This window comes from Aptenodytes patagonicus, chromosome 4 (assembly GCF_965638725.1).
Source record: "Aptenodytes patagonicus chromosome 4, bAptPat1.pri.cur, whole genome shotgun sequence".
In the NCBI taxonomy this organism is placed as follows: Eukaryota; Metazoa; Chordata; class Aves; order Sphenisciformes; family Spheniscidae; genus Aptenodytes; species Aptenodytes patagonicus.
In genome coordinates this window covers 63,559,801-63,581,869 of record NC_134952.1, presented here as the reverse complement: position 1 = coordinate 63,581,869, position 22,069 = coordinate 63,559,801, and the positions used below count along the sequence as shown (strand labels likewise).

The following is a 22,069-nucleotide window of genomic DNA, read 5'->3' as shown; positions in this document are numbered from 1 at the left end:
AGCACTATATCAAAAACCTGAAATTCCCTGGAAAAAATGTATTTATTCCGAACACGCAGGAGAGAATGTTTTTAGGTATTGTGGCCGGATTCACAAGAACATACGCTGAAATCCCATTAATGGGGATGATGCAAAAATGTCCTACACTGCAGCCTTCAGAAATCAATCCCCAGTTGACCAAAACGAGCCCCCCTCAGCTCGCTGGCTGCTGTGGGAGCTTCAGATGGTCCAGGGCTAAAGGCACATGACCCTGATTTAATGGATAAATAAAAAAGTATATGTTCTCCCAAGTTTCTGACTTGAAACAAAACTCACACCGTACTCCTTTTTTTTTTTTTTCCTTGAGTCTCTTTGAGTTCTTTGAGTCTCTTGCTCACAGGCTTACAGAGATAAATATGAGAATGTGCAACCTAAAAGCCAAAAGTAGGAGCCAAATGCAAAGACTTAACATTGATTATTACTATATAAAACCTCACAAAGCCCAGTCTGGACTCTTTTAGGGAGTCTGGCCCAGGCTGGGGAAGGCGAGGGGCGAGGAGCATCAGGCACAAAACTGAGAAGCCCCTTTTGAAAATATGCCTCCTTTACAAATCGTTTCCATATCCCTCTCTCCCCATATGTTGTATGGGTGTAAGTGATTATCTGCTCATTTTCTTGCTTCAACATATGTATTTTATTTAAAGAGACATGACTAATCCCAGCCCCCAGATTAGCCTGTTGTTTCAGTCCTGCAGGTTTTCTTAAGTCATAAAAAAATCCTCAGAGTTAGGTAGAAAATTGAAAACAAAGGTTAAATAGAACTTCCAAAAGTCATCTGCGGAAATGTTTAAATTAAATCCTTGATTTAACACAGCAGTATTGTGCTAGCAGGAAGGTTAACACAGGTTTACCAGTCTAGTGTTATTTACTCAGCTGATTGAAATGCAGAAAAAGTAAACATCCTGGGTTTGGTGCAGTGAGGAATGAGTTAGACTTGAAAACGCAAGATTTCTTCTCCTTCCATAGGAAGAGCTTACATTACCAATGCAGAACGATAATTTGTAGCAGGTATCCTTTTACTAAAGACTAATTAGTGTTTTATTCTAGCCATTTTAGAAACAAGTGAAAGTAGGGAAACAATAAGGATTATTTCATCTTTTTCTGTTGAGATTTAAACTCATCTATTGGTTTGCAGATCTTTTTTGTTTAATCATAAGACGTTACAACTTGGAAATTGTTTGTGATGCCAAAGGGTCTGGAATTTAATATTGCATTGGGTTCACCAGGGGACTTGACTTGCAGAACAGCAGCAATTTATTCCTTCATTACTTCTGGGTTTGCGGTTGCTTGGGAGTGCACAGCGAGGACATGGTACAATGAAGGGGTCCAGCTCTTGGGAGCATGCCCAGTGCAGTGTCTGGGTGCAGAAGGCCCAATCCTCTATCTTCAGCATTCTCAGTTCCCGGCAAAGTAAGGGCTGATGGTCTGTGGCAACGTGCAGACTCCTTTGGAGCAGCAAGTGGGGAGAGAAGTTTACGTGCACCCATGCAGCTTCAAGAAGGTGCGAGCGTTGGCGTGAGTGGTGGAAAGGATGAAATACAAAGGGTTTGAAACACAAGCTAGTGAATGCAAACACTTACAGGAGCCACAGTGAACCTCTGTTAAACATGACCCAAAATCCTGACTGGCCATTACCTGTAACTTATAATGTTAAATAAAATAGCAATGCCTGTAAAGAATGAGCTTTCTGTTAAGATTTTCATACAGCCCTACTAACAAAATAGAAAGACTGACTCAGTGGGCTCTTCAAGAATAGGGCATTGAAAATCTATCCTTCCCAGCCAGCTGTGCTATATGCAGTGTTTTTGGACTCCTCTGACTTCTGGGGACAGCAGGCTCAGAGCACAGCAGCTCCAGGGATGTCTTCTGGAGAGGAATCATCCCTGGATTCCCGCTCCAGGAAAGCACAATCTGATCCTAGGGAACAAAAAGAGCCCCCGAGCCAGTGTTTGGGTCTGGATAAACTCGGATGAGAAATGAAGTGTGTGTTTTAACAGTGCTTGGGATATGCAGGCGGCACATTCCCTGTCACCGGAAAACTTGACAGGAGTGTTTTGCAAGGATGACCAAATGATCTGGGTACTTCTGAAAATGAGGAATAGCTTTTTCTCTCCCTTGGAAAACCTCCCCCTGTGCAAAGTTTAGATGTTAGCCACAGAGTACTGAGCTGGGCATTAGAAACTGCCTGCCTCACTTTCCTTCTACAGGAGCTCAGGCTATGATCTTTGTGTCTTGTATGGCCTTGAGAGAGAGTACTGTGCCTTCACAAGCCCGACAGTCGGCTTAGCATCTCTCTGGAATCCTGTGTAAGAAAGCACCATGCTTCCAAGTCCCCTGGGTAGCTCAGTGCTGCTCCTATATAGCCTTCATCTGCATCTCTGCATGAGCAAACTTTGAACAGGCAGCCTAAAGCAAACCCAGAAAAATTACTTGGAGTTGGCACAAAATGAAGTATTTACAAGCTTCCTACCAAGAAAATATATGGCACATTTATATTTTGCCAGAGTGCAGAGTTTGTGAGCACCTCAGAGGCAGAAACCCTGCTGATGCTGAAAAAACATCTGAGATTGCACTTCTGTCTGGGTGCCTTTTTCGCCCAGTGATATTGACGGCAGCATCCAATTTTGTTTGCTGCAATCTGCTGCTGTTTGAGTTTTTCACAGAAGGGTTTGGTTAATATCTGACTGTTTTGGCTTTGGGTTTTGCTTGTTTGGGTTTTTGTGATGGCTGCGTTAATGTTGAATGGTGATTGTAAAACACTAATCTTCTTACTGACAGGTGTCATCCTTTCCAAATTAAAAAAAAAAAAAAAAAATCAATCGGTGGTTATTGATTTGAGAGAGTGTCCTGGAAGATATTAATACCTAAGGTCTTTCTGTGAACCCATAAATCATGATTATTGTTTTAAAAGGCCATACATTTTAAGTATTTTGTCAGCAAGCCCTGCTGGTGCTATTGGGTAATACAAATGTGTCTAAAGGCTTTGCTGAATCCGTATCCTGTGGAAACAATCAGATATGTGGTTACACATCAGTGTGGTTTGAATAATCATGCCATGCCTTTGCAAAGTTAGGAGGAAGGAAATAAACAGGGTAAGCAATTCTGAGGGTAATTAATTACTTACAGAAAATGAGATGAGCTTAACAGAATTGCTCTTTCCAATTGCGATAATTAAGAACAAATCTCAGAAAGCAGGCCATGACTTCTCCGGTTGAGTTGAGGGGGAAAGGGATGATGCTTTGCCTTTGACAGAAAAAATCAGGCATAGGTTGCCCCAAATCTTGGGCTTGGGCATCACGTAGGGCCAAGGAAGGTTTGGCCTCATTTGTCTGGATAAAATTTTCAGAGCTACTGGTGGAAGTCAGACGTGGCTTTCAATCTATATAAAATTTCCCTTATGCCAGGAGGTATGACCCCAACCTTTACAGATCTCCAAGGCATGTAAAGCCAGGGTTTTCTTCTGCAAATACAGCTGTGACAGGCCCGCTAACCCTCGAGATGGTTACAGAGGTCTTCAGGGGACTGGCCACCTCCTGTCAAAGATGGTGCAGGAGCCAGAAGATGAGGCTTGGAAAGCTGTGTGATGAACGCCAGCAGCCTAAGGAAGGTGATTAGGAAGACGTTTGGCTTCATGCCATCAAGGTGGTAACTTTGTCATGAAACACAAAGGCAAAATCCTTTAAGCACTCTTTTATTGCTTGCGATTGATTTTTCTCACCATGAAGATGCTCCTTCACTAATTAGCGATGAACCCGTATGCTTTATGAGGGGAGTGCTGGACTTTCCAACTCCTTCCTGTAGATTTTCAGCAGTTCGATAAATCAATCTTTTCTAATCCTTGAAATTTAAAAAAAAAGGGAAAAGAAAACAAACAACTGCCTCATATTGGCAGGCAGTGGGGAGACACAATAGCATGCTTTATTTTGTGTGTCTCTCGTGCTTGCCTGCAGGAAACATCTGTCTCTCTGCTTTATTTGTGCCATATTAAAATGAATTCCAAGGGTCTTTCCAAATGCTTTCGAGGGGGCACATCATCCATCTATTTTTATTTGGGTTTCATCACCTGTAACAGCCACTAAAGGTCCTGTGTACTCAAGTTGGCATTTTTGCTCACCAGCTAAACTGTGTTATTTTGGGGCCCGAGCACCTAGTCCATGTGCTTACTGAGCCTCTTCCTGCTATCAGAGAGATGGGAAAATGCTTTGAATTGTCAAAAGAGTGATAAATTTGAGTTAGGTAAAGTTAAACCATAAAGGGTTGCATAAAATGATAACACCTCAAGTTGATTAGTTACATAGGGTTTTATTGAAGGCCCAGTTTTATTCTAAATGTGGCTCAAAAACTGCACTTTGTTAAATTAAAAAAAAAAAAGTTAACTCTTTTCAAAATGTAAGAAGACCAGACTTTATTCTTTTAAATGAGAGCTGAATAGCTGCTTTTTGATAACAGGCTTTCTCTGTTCAGCAGCATTTTAGGACCAATCTGTGTGTGACGGTAAATTCTTGCCTTACTTTTCCTGCTGCAAAAAAAAATGAAGGCTTTAGCAATCGAGGATATTGCTAATCTACATACATGGAAGTGGTTTGCACCATATAATCTAAGTTGCAGATTGTCTGTGCCTCTGTATTGGGCTGTCTGTATATTCTGGCAATTCAGTTGCCTTGTGTCAAAAAGGTACATGTTGGGGTTTTAAAAGGCTAGGCAGCACGAAAGGGGTTTCCGAGCTTAGGATGCATTGGTTTTGAAATTCCTTAAACATCTAAACAAGGATATAAGTAGCTAATTTTGGCAACTTTTTAAAAAAGTATTGGTCTGGAAATATCACAGGAATATAGAAGGTAATATGAACAATCCTTTCTCATCATTGAAGGAGAAAGTACTCTGGAAAATTGAAAGACATCTAACTTAAATAAGATTTTGAAAGAGTTGCACATGATGTGTAATTAACCTTAAGAATTATTTGCCCCAAGGTAAAGTCAGGGCTTTTTTAAGATTAGAAAATGAATTAGGTATTTATACGGATTGGTAGACCATCCACGATCCATCATCTGGGCTGCAAAGAAACACAAGGGAGGTGAGGTAAGATTTTGCAGGTTAAAGGAATAACCCAACCACTAAAGATCTGCTTTTTAACTTCAGGTATTTGAAAGTGAAGCCCCCACCTAAGCCATCATTCAGGTTTCCTCTGCAGTCAGTAGAGAAAGGTATTTCTTCAGGGAATGGCGCAACCTCACCTACCTTGAATACCTGTTCTTGTAGGGGTTAAATTGCTCTTTAGGGGTACCAGTGTCCCATTAACTATGGAGGGATCAGAGTCACGTAGTTTAAATTCAATGGGCTGTATCCCTTACCGCCAGGAATTGGAAGAATTTATCCAAATCGGGAGAAAGCACTTCAGATCTAGCATCTTTAGCTGTGCTAGGCTAGGTTTTCCAACAATTTCTGCTTTGACTATTATTTCCTTGTACCACTAGTGAATATAATCTCACTTTTCCAGTTAGTCGCTCCGTTTTCCTGTGAGCTAAGGTTCTTCCAAGGCTTTTCTCTTGTCTAAATGATGGTTTTTATGTATTGCAGATACTGACACAGTTTCACAGACTTTACCAGTGGGGAAAAAAAAACATTCTGGAGTGACTTTTGTCAGACACGAATTGTTGCTAACACAAGAGTTAAGCTTCTTACAACACTTGAGTTGGTAAAATGAAAAGGAATGATCTGTATTTCATGAGGGATATAAGAGACTAAGTCCTATGGGCCCTATGTGTGGAGATTTGAAGTGTTTGGGAGTTAGGCGTCTTTGAAAATCTCACTTCTTTAGGCACCTGCTTGCTTTGGGCAGTGGGTCCTAGGCACATCCGGGTTGGAAATGGGGTACAAACTGCTCAGGCCTTGTTGACGGTTTTCTCCTGAGCTGCTTTGAAGTGTTAGCCTCAAACTAAAAGGCAATCCGAGTTTACCGATTTCGTGTTTTGTCTGTACAAAGATGAAACAGAGCCTTCAGCTGCCTTGAAGAAATGCTATTACAGATCGCTGAAAAACTTCGCGAGGGTCTGGATAGCAGCAACAGAGTAAAAAAATTCCCTAATTCTCTCTTTTTATAAGCTATCACGAGCGACATTTCAACAGTAAAATCTTTACCATAAAACTTGAGTGCTTGTGAACACAGTAATAGAAATTCATGCCCTGCTCCTGCCCACATTGCTGGGCTGAGAGCTCCAGACTGTCTCACATCTTCATTTAATTTAATTGCATCATGGGGGAGCTGCAGGTCCTGCGGTGCTAGACATGCCACGAGCACAATGGGAACCTGCCCCGATGATCTTGCAGGCTGAGTGGATGAGAGGGCAAAGAGAAGCAGAGGGATTTGACCAACATCATGCTACACAGCTGGGGTGGGCTGGAGATCCCTGTTGGTGCAGCTAAGGGGGTAGCTTTTTAATACCAATGGTTTTTGTGTGTTCCTGGTACCTCCCCAGATGCATTGCAGATGCAGAGGTCATACTGTCTCAGCCTATGTTTTGCTAAGCCAAAGGAGCTGAGCTTTCCTTGCTGTGTCTTGGAAGCAGGGACTCAGTTCCCTGCATCAAGCCACCTACTCTGCACTTGCTTCTTCCTTCCTGATCCTGGTACGCTTTGTGCTTTCCCCATGCGTTGTTAGATACCGCCTTTGAGTGCCCTAGGGTAGCCGCATGTCCTCATGCGATTGGCAGATGTGGCACAAGATCTAAGGCGAGCAGCTGTAAGGGTGGCAGCTGATGACCGGGGGGATCCCTGCAGGGATGGCAGCCAGGGAAGATGAAGGGGGTGGTTGGATACTGGAGCAGAGCTGCAGGGAGCTGTCAGTGGCTGGGGGTGGGGGGTGGGGATGGAGACAGGGAGGGCTACAGCCCAGGGATGCTGTAGGTGCTCGAGCTGAGATAGCACTGCTTACCTGTCAGTGATGTGGGGACAGCTACCTTGTCCCCCATGGTGTGTCCTCTACTTGTATCTTGCTGCTCAGAGTGGGGTTACGGCAAGTGTTACGAGTGTGGCCAGATCCAGCGCATTTGACGACTGTTCCCTCCCTTTCCCAAAGACCCCAGGTGACCATGACAGGGCAAAACTGGGACTGGCAGCATTGCTGCCTCTTCTGTCTCAGCCAAGAACAAGGTGGGGAGAAAATGGCAATGTTTTGCACAATATACTGTGTGAAACCACCTGCCTCCCATGAAGACTAAATCCTGCTCCCGTTGATACTCAGACAGCTCCTCTGTGGCTTCAGGTGCCTGTGAATGGTGCAGAAGTTGTCCCTACATGGCATTAGCCGTTGTGAGGAGAAAACACAAAGCCTCATCTTGGACATACTTAGTGTCCCTCTCAGTCAGAAGTTACTGCTGAAAATCATTCAGCTTTAATACAGCTTCTTTCTAACTTGGGCTGAAGTGGGTCCCCTCTAAGTTGAGCAGTTTGTTTAGCAGAGGGTATAGCTTGACAGGTTGCCAGTATTGATGGAAGGAGGTCTCAGCAGGATGGACTGGCCCTGGCTACGTTGGCAGGGATAATGAGATGAACATATTGAGCCAGCCTCCATTTCTGGCACCCATGGTGGCTGCTGCAAGGGATCACAGGTTCAAAAGCTCCACACCAGGGGGGAGAGGAGGCCTGGGAGTTGGCCTGCCCTCCCCACATGTTGCACATCATCCGCCACTCAGGCAGAGTTAGGTGCAGAGCCTGTCCCAGAAGGTCAGGGAGACTCCCCTAGGAAAATGGCTGCAACTAATCTTGTATCCCCACAGTGGCAGAAGCTCATTTTGAGTGGTCCATCTTGGCTTCTTCTTCACTGCAGCAGACTGCTTTGCACTCTTGCTTGGCAGAGTCCTTTCTTTGTCCTTCCCCATGAAATGGGAGTAAATAGGTCAATGCTTTCTGTCACCCAGGGCTTTAGAAGATCCTAATGCCGTTATCTCAAAAAGAAGATCACGCTGCAGTCTGGCTCGTAAGTTGGCAACTTGGGAGTTACACTTATGAAAAAGTAAACGGCAATAAAGAGGTTCCTGTAATACACTACAGCACCGCAGATGGAGAGTGCTGGAGGCACGGTGAAGTTTTGCCACCTGAACACATGAAAGCCTTCTGGAGTTTCAAAACTCATCTTCTCCAGAGATACCCATGATTTTTAAAAGAGATTTCAAAGTCAATTGACAGTTGCGTGATCGGAGCCAGGAGGGGTAGCTGCAGCTCACAGCTAATGATGCTCGCTTCTGTGCATGAAGCCAGCGTCCTTGGTCGTGTTTCAATTCCCTTGGGCAGCGAGCCAGGCTGGCTGGTGTGTACCAGGCATACCTGATGCCGATCCACCTTTGGTTTTGGTGATGGCTGGTGGGAGAAGGGAGGGAGACTAGCAGTAAGCTATATTCTCTGTGTCGTTATATTTCTAATGTTGGTGTTCTTGTCTTTATGTCTACGCATTCTTTAGCTATGAGGATAACAGACCCTTCATCAAGTAAGAATGACCTGAATGGCTGATAAATTTCATTTATCAGTGTGGTCTCATGAACCAGCTGTCAGATCAATATTGAAAAATCATTAAAGCTTCTGTCATTCGCATTTGAGGCAGAAGAGCAAACTGTGCAGGAAAACAGTCAGGCATACAGCTAATGTGCAGAGTAAATGTGCTGCATATGTATTGCCAACTGATTGTCACTGTATTGGCTTTATATTCTTTGATTGGACATTACTTGAATTCAAGGTGAACGTTCCCAAGTTAATCCTGTGTAGTACAGACTTGTTATACCAATAGCAACCCTCTGGTCCACTGTGCTCTGTCACTGAGAGTGCTTTATGGTAATATAAATACAGAAGTAAATTTTCAGAAAGGTGCATGGGTGGTAATCCCCATGATTCCCATTCTAGTTAATGGGAGCAGCGCAAGCAAATCTGTGTTTGGTGCATTGGAGACTGTCTCCTTACTCATTGGAGTACCTAACTGTCCCTAATTGTAAATCTTGGATTTTCAATTACACCAAAACATGGATGGTTTTGTTTCTTTATTGCTATAAAATTGCACTATGGAAGAGAAAAACCGTGCAAAAGCAACAGCAAGTCTGTACAAAGAGCAAAACAAAAACCACAAGCCGCACCAAAAATAACTACAAAGAAAGCCAAAAAATGCCTAGAAATTACATGCCTTAGGGCATCTGTGCTTTGTCTCCTGCAACCAAAAAGTAATGCGCAGTAGAACGAAATAGAAGTAAATGAACTTTGCTGTAGACTTTCAGTTTGTTCTTCTGGTGAAGAGTCCTTTGTGTTCATTCTTGCAGCATCATTCCCATGTTCTCTTTCATCGCTTTGTTCTTTTTTTTTCTGCGGATACGGGATGGAGCTATTCAAAGTAATCTCCATGCTCTCTTTATCTCCAGGTCTTGTTTTCTGAAGCACAACACTGTAACACATGCAGTTTGCACTGTTGAGGGTCTTCTAACCCACAGATTCCTTTCCATCACTGAAGGTAGCATATTTCCACTAAATAACTGTTTCGCTCCTGCACACCTCTGCAGCCAAAGGCTCTTTAATCAGGTTCAAGAATTGGCTGTGCTTCAGAGCGGAATAGTTTTCTGATATCCTGGGAATCATTTTTAAAAGACTCTATAAATGCAGGAAGCTTTTAATCGTGGAGGAGAAGAGAAGGGGGAGAAAAAAAACCTGTTTTCTACTTCATTTGTTATTTTTTTAAGGAAAAAATAATATTTGTATTTTTTAAATTGGCATGCAATTAAGATGATAATGTGCTCTCACTGATGGTGGAATCTTGGGGAGAAAAATATACCAAGCAGCTAAAGCTGAAAACTTTATCTGGCGGCTACCTTTCTGAAGGATTTTGAGAGTGCATTTTCAGTTTGCATCGTGCTAAATATTTATTAGCGGGATTGACTGGAAGTGCTTCAAAGGAGCTGTTTTGGTCTGCTAGATACATAATAGTGATTTTTAAAGAACTGCCTTAATAAGCGGTTACCTTAGGGAGCTCTTCTGGTTGTGTGGTTAAATAATACATATTTTATAAACTTCTGTGGAAGACTTAATGCTGTATTTTTATTCTAATACCTAAAGAAAAAAACAACAGAAAACATGAATACAACATCAGTGTGCTTCTGTTTGTGACAAGCCCTGCTAAAAGGAAAAGGATTCAAGGCTGCAGCTGCCATGGAGTCCATAGTGGACTGCCTGACCTCTGCAGGACTTATTTTTCCCCTAAGCTGCTGCTGCTTCATCTTTCTCCCCCTTGCCCCATGCTCTGCTTAGCAGATGGAAGCGCAAATACACCCAAACCCTGGCCAAGTTTCTACAAGGCTGAAGCGGCTTAGAAACGTCCTTGTCCCTGCGAGCCCTTCTGCAGCACCCCAGGCTGCTTTGGGGCAGACAAGGAAGCAGAGGTGCTGACTGGCTGCAGGCTTGTCTGCTTTGGGGAATCGAAGGGTTAAACAGTGAGGAAGGGGTGCAAAGATTGGGTAACACTGCATTCATTTTTATGATGTTACACCTAATGATACTAGGGGAAGACAGGAGAAAATCAAGGCCTTGAGGGAAAGGGCAAAGGGATGCTCACGGTGCTGCTTCCTACGCACTTCCTGCTGCGCTTCCCAGCTAGAAGTTGACTCCCTCCCCTGTGCAGTAGCAATTCCTTTAAAGTTGTAGGTAATTTAGCATGTGGAAACTAGGGAGATGGATAGGAGCAGGACCCAGTTCCTATCCTGCTTGTCACACTGCATCTAATGTCCTGGTATTGGAGGATCAGTCTCTGAGAAGTTAATTTAGCAGATGACTGAATGTTATTTAGCAGGATAACACGGAATACTTCTCCTGCCATCCCAGCAGAGCTTCCAGCTTTCCTGAAAGTGCATTGAAAAAAATAACATGCAGCAGCCATCCCATATCCTCAGCTCTGTCTGTCCAAGCAGAAAGTCACTGGGAGAAAGCAAGCAGAAACTGCAGGCTACCCATATTTGTTTGAACAACGTTTGGGACCAAGCAGTGGCTGCACCCCTACTCCTGCTTCCTTCTCGGGGTGGATCAAGCGATAATCTTAGTTTTGCAGCCGATGTGAAGAAGGACTGCCCCTACTTTTCTCTGAGCAGAAGGGTGGCAGCAGCTACTGTTTTAGCAAATGTGGTGTGTGAGCGCCTATACGTGTATATATATTTCCCCTCATTGCAGGGTGGAAGAAGTGTGAAGCAGCATCACAGAAAGCATCCTTGTGCGGAGCCGATCTGGCAAGCGGTGAGGGCTTGCCCACCTGCTTGTAGTTGTTTATCTGGCTTACAGGCATATGGGAGACTAGCTAAAATGCAGCAATACATGTGTCTTGGTGTTAAGCGTAAAGAAGCTAATCCAGCTGGCACTCCTGCCCCAGTGAAACCAGTGGACACTAAAAAAGTGACATTTAGAGTTGTTGTTTTGGTTGGTTTATTTTCTTTTCCTGCCATTTGCAGAAATAGCATCTACATGTCATTTACATACACACTGCTTTTACATAAAAAAAAAAAGAAAAGAAACATTGTGGTTACAAATATGCTTTGGTTATCATAAATTTCTATGCTTGTAACATTTCCATTTCCGTATATTTCCTCAAGCTTGAAGATTTGTAAACTGCATCCAGCTTGAAGACAAAACTCCCTATGACTCATTTTGATATGCTGTTTTCTTTTTGCTAAAACCACAGGCAAAGTCTTGCTGCTTGTAGACATGTGCCTTGTTTTGTAGATGAAAAACCAATCCCTTTTTTTTTTTTTTTGTTTCTCCTAACAGGTCCTGGGTTATAGGTGCAATAGCACTACTCTGCCTATTAGGACTGACCTGGGCATTCGGACTCATGTATATTAATGAAAGCACAGTCATCATGGCGTATCTCTTCACCATATTCAATTCTCTGCAGGGAATGTTTATATTCATTTTCCATTGTGTCCTCCAGAAAAAGGTAAGACAGACGGTTCCCAGCGGCAAAAGGGTGGTAACAGAGTGTTTTGTTGCCTAACAACCGCAGTGTAACATCATCTGTGTGCTCTGAATTCATCTCACACAGATTTATCTCCGTGCACCTAATAAGGGTGGTATTTAGAGTGGAAACTGGCAAGATGCAGGGGAATGAGGTGATAACAAAGATATGTGGCAGTGGCATTTCAGCAGCCAGGGCGCTGACGATGAGCACATCAGAGGCACGGGAAAAGGCAGCTGACAGTTTGCAGGGCTTTATGGTAGCAAACCTGTAAAAGGGCTTTGCCTGCTATCGGCCAGATTGTCCTTTCCCATATGCCAGTGTGAGATGGAGCGACTCCACGAGCATCCAGAGGGTCCTCGCATGGCTGAGTGTTCACAGCAAAATGGAGCTTTACATCCTCATTTGCAGTCCTTGCAGGAAATCACCCCTTTCTATAGCAGCATATATGGGTTGATGGTAGGTAACAGGGGCTGCTTCCCCCACTTTTTTAAGAACTGAAGGACCTGTGCTCTGCCTTTGCTCATTAGCCTTTGTATTGCTTGGTCCTAATGTGAGCTTTTGGAAATCTTCCTCAAAGCAAGCACAGTAAGTGCTTCTTGGTGAAACTTTAAGTATGCCCCAATTAACATTTGCAAGATAACAGTGGAGTAATTTAGGTAAACTCTGGGGGGGAGGGGGGGATCAAAATAAAAATCTCTGTGTGTATTTGTAGGTCAAACTTATAGCCTTTGACAATCAGTAATAAATATTTTTAAGAACCTTTTTATTCTCCACTGAAATTCAGTAGTACAGAGCTCTCCAATTCTGTGCATGTCTGCTGATAATTGTTTATGTACATCTTGGTTTCAAAGGGCAGTTTCTTTATCCAGTATAAACATAGGGAAGAGTTTATACATGGATACATCTGGGTCCCAGTTTCTCAGTGTAACCAGTGGCTTTTGGTGAAATGGCTTACTGAGTAAAGTCAGGGCCATGTTGAGGTCTGTTCTCCACCCAAGAGCCCTGGGCTTGCTCCTGCGTTACCCACATTTTCCTTGACAGGGAAGGGAGATCTGACCTATGAAAACATAAGCAAAATTCATCGTAGCAAGTGAGCTCTGCGAGCAATGCCTCTGGAGGGATCTGCAGAGCTGTGCGAAAATGTCATTCTTGAAACCAAAGGAAGACTTTGGGGGTTCAGAATTTTGTCCTTGTCATTTCATCTCAAATTTGTGCATCTTAAAAAGCTTAAAAGCTTTCTCTACATACAACTGCCTGCTGGTGATCCCAAAACTTTCAGCAAGAAAGTTTCCACGCAAGATGATAAGAATGTAGGAAGCATCGCAGTCTCTAATTAAACCTGCACGTGCCTCTTTGACGAGGAGTTTGAATTTATGCACCGTTCTCACTGGTCCATCCTCTCACCTCCAACGCACCTTGGAAAGGGTCAGTCCCTAACCTGGCATCCCAGCATGGCACCGCAGCCTCCTTGGCTATCGGGGTGCTCACTCAGCATGGAAGAACCATTCTCTTTTCTGTCTCAAGCCAGTCTACACCCTTAAACCATCACTGATGACTGTGGGATTGCTCCTGATTTATGGCTGCATAGAGGGAAGGAGAATGCAGCTGGTACCTTGCTGTGGGGTGGATGCATCTCTGACCCAAGAGCTGAGGGAGGAATTATTTGAGAGGAGGAAAAAAAAAAATCCTTTCCTTTCCTACCTATCATTTACTAGAAATTCAGCAAAAAGCTGCAGAGAGGCAAGCAGTGGGTGGCTAATTAAAGCAATTGAATTATTTTCTCGCAGCAAAGGATTGATTAGGCACTCGAGCATATTGGGCACTCGTGGTATTGTGTTTGTCTCAAGCGCTTAAGGAAGAGCCTAGTGAAAAAGCTGTAATTTGCTATTTAAACAGTTGTTTCACAGAGTTTTGAAATGCTCATAGATAGTCTGGCAAAATTTCACGGCTAACCATGGGCTCCAAGAAACCTCAACTGGTGTTTGGACATGCATGGGGTTTTTGGGCTTTTTTTTTGTCAATGGGCAACGTGACCTGCTTTTGGCTTTTCAGTACAGTCTGCTCATTTTCAGTCTTGTCCCATCTGGTTTCTGGGTATTGCTGCCCATAAAAAATCACACCTGAAGCTCAGTCAAAGCTTAGATCCTGCCCTCGCACAAGTCAGCTTAGTTCCCATGAAGCAAAGGAGGTGGCATGGCTTTACTCCAGGCAAGGAGCTGGCCCAGTTTGACTGCGATGCCCATTTAAAACATGACTGGCTTGCACAGTGCTGTGGGAAAGCACACTCCAGCCGCCCTGTGCACTGGAAATATAATCTCTAGGGCTGCTGGCTCTACAGTTTCCTCGAGTTTCAATTTGACTGCAAGAAATAATTTAAAAAAAAAAAATCAATAGTTCTTATATGTTTCTTTTAGAATTTTTCTTCTTAGTCCCCTGCCAGAAGCAATAACTTTTAGTACCTTGATGAGCCAATATGCTAGTTTATATCAAATCTATGAGGATATTAATTTTCAGTCATAAATAGTGTATCTGTAGTTTCTCCCATGCTCCTTTGATGTGCCTCAGAGGAAGCTACAACTGACTGGTGTCAACGAGCAGCTTTGCTGCATAAAAGCAGTGCCTTACACCATTGTAAATGGCGAGCTCACATATCGAGAGCATTCAGCAGTAAGGTGTAATAGGCTTCTTCCCCGCATACTGCAACAGCTATCGTTTTAATGAACCACTGAGGAAAAATGAGGGGCCGTGTTGAAAATCGGAAGGCGGTGGGTTGGAGGAGGAGCTGCCTGCTAACCACCGTTGCTCTTTCCTTGGCTAGGTTCGTAAAGAGTATGGAAAATGCCTGCGCACACATTGCTGTAGTGGGAAAAGTACAGAGAGCTCTATCGGCTCAGGAAAAACCTCGGGGTCACGGACACCTGGAAGATATTCCACAGGCTCACAGGTAACCTGCGCTTCTTGTCCACGCCCCAATGCTTTGTACCACTGCGCCAATACCCTTTGCAGCTATGCTGGGAGGGAAGCTCCTCTCGGCACCAAAGGAGCTGTCTTAGGGCTCTCCCCAGTGCACCCGCAGAGATTTCCCTCCCTCCCGGACCTGAATTCAACATGGTGGCTTCCCTTGGGATGTGATGTCAATTAGTGCTTCTCCAAAAACCTTCTAAATAATTGTGGTGAGAATAAAAAGGTCCAAATTTGCCTTCCAGAGGCAGGTGGGTAGTCATCACCTGAGCTGTCCTGCATGCTCTCCGTGGGAATCAGGAGCTGGGAGCATTTTGTCAGCTACGCTATATCCCAGTACGTCCTTTAATCACAAGTTGAAGGTTGTTGTCACCACTATTGCCATATACAGGAATGATGCTATAACAACCAAGTATTTGTCTTGCTAAAAAAAGACTACAAGAGTCTTGCAATAGCCTTCACAGTGAAAGGGCTTGCTTTCTGGCATTCGGTGGTTTGATCAATTCCTTGCCTCACTCAATTTGCCTTATTTTATAGGCCTCTTAGGAGAATCCATTGGGGTCAGATTATCTTATTAAGTTACTGGATTTGTTACGCTTTGGTCACCTGAAAATTCAGGTTTTGTGTAGTTTGTGCACTTAGCAATTTTGAAGCTAACTTGTACATACAGATGCAGATTTATGGACAAACAGTTCATATAAAATGAAGCAGCTTACTTCTTAATCAATAGAAACCAAACACAAATTTATTCAGTATTACTAATGGAAGTAATTATACATGACAGTTCCACTATTAAATTATGAAAGACATGCAGCGAGTAACAGTTTATAACCTCCCAGGAAAACCTAATTTGCGATTTATGTCTTGGAGCAAATTATTATTTATTTTCAACGGTTTCCAAGATGTCATCCAAGAGGTCCACTGTGGCATTTACGTAGGTCTGGATGTTATGCAGGGCAGATAATAGAATATGGAGCCTCTCTCCAGTAGGCCATCAAATCCCACAGTAATCAATAATGTCTAAAAATCACTATATCCAGCAACATTTAGGTTTTACATAGCTTAGCTACTGGGTAGGTGCCCTCCTCTCCGAGAAGAGTTGACTTTAATGGGCCCTCCCTCTTCACAGTCTCAGCACAAGAAAACAAGCCCTTTTGAGGGTAAACTGAGTCTCCTGGCAGCAGTCCCCTCGTGGCAGGCAAGGTTTGAGGTACCAAGGAAGATTACTTTGCCTGCAGAAGCTTGTCCTTGGAAGGATGGAACTGCCTGAGACCTATCATAGGCAGCAGAAACCTCACACAGGTGATGGAGATCAGTCTGAGTTATTGAAAGCATCTGACTCCTAACTTTTGAATAGAAAAGTCCATGAGGAGGAAAACTCCTAAGATCCCTTTTTTCTCTGAAAAGCACTTAGGAAACAGAATAATTAATCCACAATGGATCATGTCAGAGTAATACAATAGATTAAATGTCCAGGTGAAAAATAATTGCTGTAAAAGTGTATGGGCCTCATGTCACATTGTGCATCCATTTATAGAGGGCTAATGCATGATTAGGAGACACTGTTACTACATAGTTAATGAGTAGAACTGGAGGCACTTTTCAACTGTGACCACATGAGTAAGCCCTGGAAGATCTCGCATGGCTAAGATTCCACTATGGGAAGCACTGGATTTTTAGCAATTAGGAAAAACATGGTCTGTCACAGTAGGAACCAGTTTTCCCAACCTCCCAGACTGCCTAGCACCACTTTCATGCAACCATGGGACACGTCCATCATACTCTGAGAGGTGAGGTGAGGGAGAGTTTCCCCTGGACACCTGGGTTCCTCAGTCATGTTCACACAGGGATTGTGGTTGAACCGCTCCCAAGATGCATATTGGCTGATTTTTGACCTTTTGCAAGGTCTAGTTGGGGAGGAGCGAGACAGTGGCGTAAAAGCCACAGAGATAGATACTCCACAGCATATCTGAGAAACAAAACAGAAGGCAAACATATTCGGGACACTGTTTCCCCAGCAGCAGAAGCTATACCACAGATGGCAAAACCATCACAGTTTTTTCAGTACGGGAACAGGAGTCATTCATTTGTGGGGGATTTTTTTCCCCCGATATTCCCCAAGATGGATAGTAGCTATAGAAAACTTCTGTTCATTCAGGGACACTAAGACACAGATCAAGTCTTCTGTTACACTTAACAAAAAATAAGACAGAAGCTATCTGAGATAGTACGGGAAGCATGTGTGCTTCTGTGTGTAAGTTATTTTTCCGTTATTTGGTGCTATATTGGTAAATCTGTAGCTCGTACAGGTCTGGGTTTCTCTCGTATATGATTTCTATTGCTTTTTTTAATTAAGATGTAAGCAATCCAATTATGCACTTCTTTGAGGTAGGCGTTTGTGTTATGAAGTTATGCAGGCAGGGTCTGGCATGCACAAGGTGGGTTATAGCGAAACAGCAACCACTTGCTTACAGCTGGCTAGAAACAAGTTTCATCCTGAGCTACACATGCCAATAGCCATCTTTAGTGAGGCAGAGGAAAACCTATCTGCAGCTGCTAAAAATTAATTACCTGCTGTGGTTCAATCCCTCTTCAGAGCCGGATTCGTAGGATGTGGAATGACACAGTTCGAAAGCAGTCCGAGTCTTCCTTTATTACTGGAGATATAAACAGTTCAGCTTCACTCAACAGAGGTAATTATAAACTATTTTTCATATCTCTAACTCTTGTGATGGCTTTAAGGAGTCTGAAATGTGCTGCCCCTTTACGCCCTCCCCCCTCCTCCTCACCTCGAATGGCACTGGACCCTATTCTCCCACATAAGAAATGTTACAGTGATAACTGGGAGGAGGTTTTGTGGTGCTTGTTGCCTTTTTTTCCTTTTCTTTCTTTATTTTTACACATGCATTTTCAAGAATTGTCATTTCTGGAAGGGAGTTAGGAAAAGCAAAAAAGATAAATGAAATGAAGTTGAAAAGAAATCTCCCTCAGCAAACAGTTAGTGCTAGAAACTGCTGAGGTGTCAGGCCTCATTGCTGACGGTGAAAATGGGCCGTTATGGCACTGTACAGCCTGTGTTAAGCATCACAGGAGTCCTGATTGTCCTGGGTATGTAGCAATACTGTCATCTTTACGGAAGCAAAAATGAACAGCAGAGCATAGACGTAAGAAAAAACTGTGCTTGGAACAAAATTGTCTGCGTTGATGTTAATATACCTAGTCTGAAGAACTGACTGATGTGAACTTTATAGACATCTGCCGAGGAAAGGCTATCAGAAACGTATATGCCAAACAAAATGTGGTGCCTGACACAGGAGGAAATCTGAACAGCTTTTTTAAAAAAAAGTCTTTTTCAGGGAGTTGAAGGAGGATGACGGTAAGGGAATACCAGAAAAAGAGCCTCAGAGATTGGTTTCTTTCTCCTCCAGTACAATTACTTTATGGCTTAGCCTTGAGCAACCAGATGCCAAATTCTGTTTTGTGTATATCTGCCCAGTTGATGCTGGAATTAAGAGGGGGTAGAACTGGGATTACTGAGCCCAGCTGTTCTCTCATGACAGTGAAAATCAAAAGTATTTCCCCAGTCCTGATGGTTGGACTGCAAAGCTCAACTGAGAATTGAGTTGGGACTTTGGTTCTTTTTCAGTCTTTATTCACCCAGAATTCCCACTGATTTTAGGGTGAGTTTTGCCTGAGGATAGGCTTGAAGGACTTTGACTGTGCTGTTAGTAATATTGACTACTGAAGGCTGGGGAACTGGGGGTATACGATTCAGTTCTCTGAACATTATATATATCGCCCAAATCAGTGCAAAGGGGAAGGCAGTGTAGTTAACACAGAGATGTACTTTTCTCCCTCAACCCACTCTGGTGGATTTTGTGCCAGGATATTTTCACTTTACACTGAAGATTCATTGATAAAGACGGCTATAAGATGCCGTTACTGCAAATGCCTGATTTATCCACATGAGTTGCCCTCGCATGTCTCTCTCTCTTTGCATCAAAGACTGGAGAGCTACAGCCAGGCTTCTCTGGGGCTTATTTAGATGGGGATCAGTTGTCGCACAAAGGTTACAGCAAGAACCGCTGTTTCCCTCAGCCATCCATTGCTCCATCTCGGCAGCAAACCAAAATGTGTTATGCATGAAAAGTTTGCTCCTTTAGTTAGCGCAGAAGCTGACTTGCTCTCCGATGCAGCCGAGGCTACAAAGGGAAATGCTTTAGCGAACAGGATCTTCTGGGCTCGTCGGCAGAAGAAAGGCATCTCTACGTTTTCGGTTTAGGCTTTTTTTTCCATGCAAAGAAGGGAGTATGACCGTAAATTGGGAAACCTGTGAAGAGGTTTCAAGTGCGCAGTCTTCATCCCAGTGTGGCAAGGGCCTGTTACTAGATGTGCATGTTATTTAAAGGTCAGTTGGGAAATGAACTGCCAGGGGAGGCATCTTCAAAGCGGATTTCATCCAGCTATTTTCCTTGTGTAACATCCGATGAGATGAATCACCCAAAGGACCTGGATCTCTCCACTGACTACAGAAGCAGCCTGATAACTGTCTTGGAAGGGAAGCCTTTTAGGTGGGACATTTAAGTGACTTGAATAAGTTGTACTATTATACAGGGGCATCCTCCCTCTTTTTCACACAGGCAGGCACAATATTTGTTGTTGTTTTTTTTCTTTTCTGGTAGACAGAAGTATCTGCAAAATGGAGGTTAAAACATTTCTTTGGGAGTTAGCGTCTCCAAAGCAGCAGGTGGTCAGTTCTGCTAGGAAAATACACCTGACATCAACAGTAATCCCAACTGCATGGGGCCCCAGATAATTCACACTTTATCCTGTTTATTCCAGCTGAAAAGAAGTGTTCATGGTCTTAGGGCTTTGCATAGAGCATAAGTTGTTTCTTCAATCTCTCCATAGAGCTGTAGCCTGAACAGACCAGTGGGGCAATGCAGTTTTCACCGTTCTTGTCTTCCTTTTAATATTTTAATATGTATCAAGCTTTAAAGGAGCTGTTTCATTAATGTTTTATTTACAAGTGTGCAAGAAAAGCTCGGAGTCAAGTGCAAGCCTTGAATTGTATGGCCTTCCCTGCCTGAGGTTGATACAACAGGCTCACATACCTGTTCAGAAGTCCCTCTCCAGCCCTCCCAGCCTAGACACCTTTTACATGAAAGTATCTGTATTATCCCAAATTAAACATTCTTTGTGCGCTGGTATTTTTCCCAGAGCCTTCAGACAGCAGCCTGCTTTCTAAAACAAGGAGAAAATTATCCTTTCTCCCCAGAATTGCCCCATCCTCCAGGTCCTGGCCCGACTCCACTTCTCCATGTCCTGGGCCAGCGCTGAGTTTTCATGTTTCTGTCATGGGAGCAGAAAGCAGTGAGACATCCTCCAACCGGGGTACTTTTTCATTTAAGCCTTTTTTTCCCTGGTCACATTCACAGTACACACAGTCCCCTGCCGCTTGATAAAGTCCCGGGCAAGACTGCTCTAGCTGTCCATATTCCTGTATGATGACCAGCATCTCTCTGTACCATCCCATCCCTTCTTCTTCCTCCATGAAGGTCCTGGGCATCAGTTTGGAATATGGTATCTGTGTTAGCGCATCCCTCCTTTAGACATGTAACTATGTTTTCTTCTGATTTAGCAGATATCACATTGCTTATGGCTTTTTTCAGCTCCAGATCCTCTTTTATCTACTACCCGCCTGCCCCTGCCGGCAAAGTAATTGGCCATAATGTTATTTTTCTTATTCTCATTTATCATACCAGGAATTTCAGGCATAACCCCAAACTTGCCTGACGTAATGTGTTCTGTAATGAAAACTATACTCACTCTTGACTCCTAAGACATACACGACCATTTCAGATATTTCCTGAAGGTAATGTCTAATTACGGATTAGTCCAAAATGTTTCCGGCTTCTTTTCCCCTTGCTGCTTGTTATGGCTTAGTAATGTTGTGGATTTGGGGTTGTTATACCACTGAAATCAGGACGAAGGGAACAGAAACCAGCCATGGATTTCCTCTTCTACCGTCAAATGAAGAGCATGCCAGTCCACCCCGTGGTCATGGACTCTGTTTCAGGATCCAGGGGAATTCCTGCTCCTTGCACTCCCACTCCTCAACCTTGCCCAATTTTTCCCTACCATGGGTCTGGCTGGATATTTCTGCCATCTATTTCACATCCACCCTGTGCTCTACATTTCTTTTCCCAGTGCTGAAAACTTGCAGGGGTGTAAAAGCTGAATCAAGCTGATTGATTACCTTGTGAGTAGAAAAAGGTTTGCCTGTAGGGTGTTTGGTGTAAGTGGTCTTGATACAGGCACTTGGATGCAATGCTGAAAAACTGGACCAAAAGGGATGCATGTAGGATGGACTGTTTGCTAAAACTTACTACTCTGAAGGCTGAAAAGTCAAAGGTATGAAGGGAAAGCAACAGACTTTTCCTGTGTGTTAGGTTAATGAGGAGAAAGTGGAGCAGATGTCTGCTTGGTTGTAACAGCAGATTTTTTGGTACTTGAGTTAAGGACAGTTTTTAAAAAGAGCTAGAGATTAAAAGCTATTAACAGCATTACTGTTATCCCAATTCTGCTGTACTTGTGCTTTGGTAGTCTAATCATGGACCTGTGCTGTAAGCGCGGATGGAGCCAGCAAGGGAAATCGGGATGTCTCTCAGCACGGTGCTGATGGCAAGAGGAGCAGATTGCAGGGGACCGCTGTAAGCATGAGCACTGCTGGGCTCTGATGGTGCAGCACGGGCCTGAGCTTTGGGTGCATCCAAGTGGCCACCTCAGGAGCATGAGGGACAGGTCTGTTTGCACCTTCGGAGCATTACTGTCAAAAAGCACTTGGATAGGTCAGGCAGCCTTGCAAACAAGCGGTCATAGCATGAAACAGCAATGTGACTCCAGCCTATTTTTATCCATGTGTTAGGTGAGAGTTACAGTAATTATTGTCTCTCTTTGGATATGAGACAACTGGGAGAAAAAAAAATCATTAACTATATGGTACTTTGTTACCCTTTAGGTTTTCAACTGGGGGGGGGGGGGGTCCCAGAGGAAAAATGGAAGTTATCTGTTAAAGAAAGCAGTGTTCCTTGTTTT

At 43.6% G+C, this 22,069-nt stretch overlaps 1 protein-coding gene across 5 annotated transcripts in view; it reads left to right on the top strand.

Annotated features, from left to right (window-relative positions):
- The window catches only part of ADGRL3 (adhesion G protein-coupled receptor L3), a 512,006-nt gene that overhangs the window by 469,522 nt on the left and 20,415 nt on the right, over window positions 1-22,069 (top strand). For 3 of the 5 annotated variants that reach the window (XM_076336963.1, XM_076336962.1, XM_076336966.1), the window contains 4 exons: window positions 8,495-8,521; window positions 11,821-11,989; window positions 14,829-14,954; window positions 17,568-17,664. In XM_076336963.1, the coding sequence (XP_076193078.1) occupies window positions 8,495-8,521; window positions 11,821-11,989; window positions 14,829-14,954; window positions 17,568-17,664 (419 nt within the window). The remainder of the gene's footprint in view (window positions 1-8,494; window positions 8,522-11,820; window positions 11,990-14,828; window positions 14,955-17,567; window positions 17,665-22,069) is intronic. The other 2 variants (XM_076336965.1, XM_076336964.1) reach the window with 1 other exon arrangement.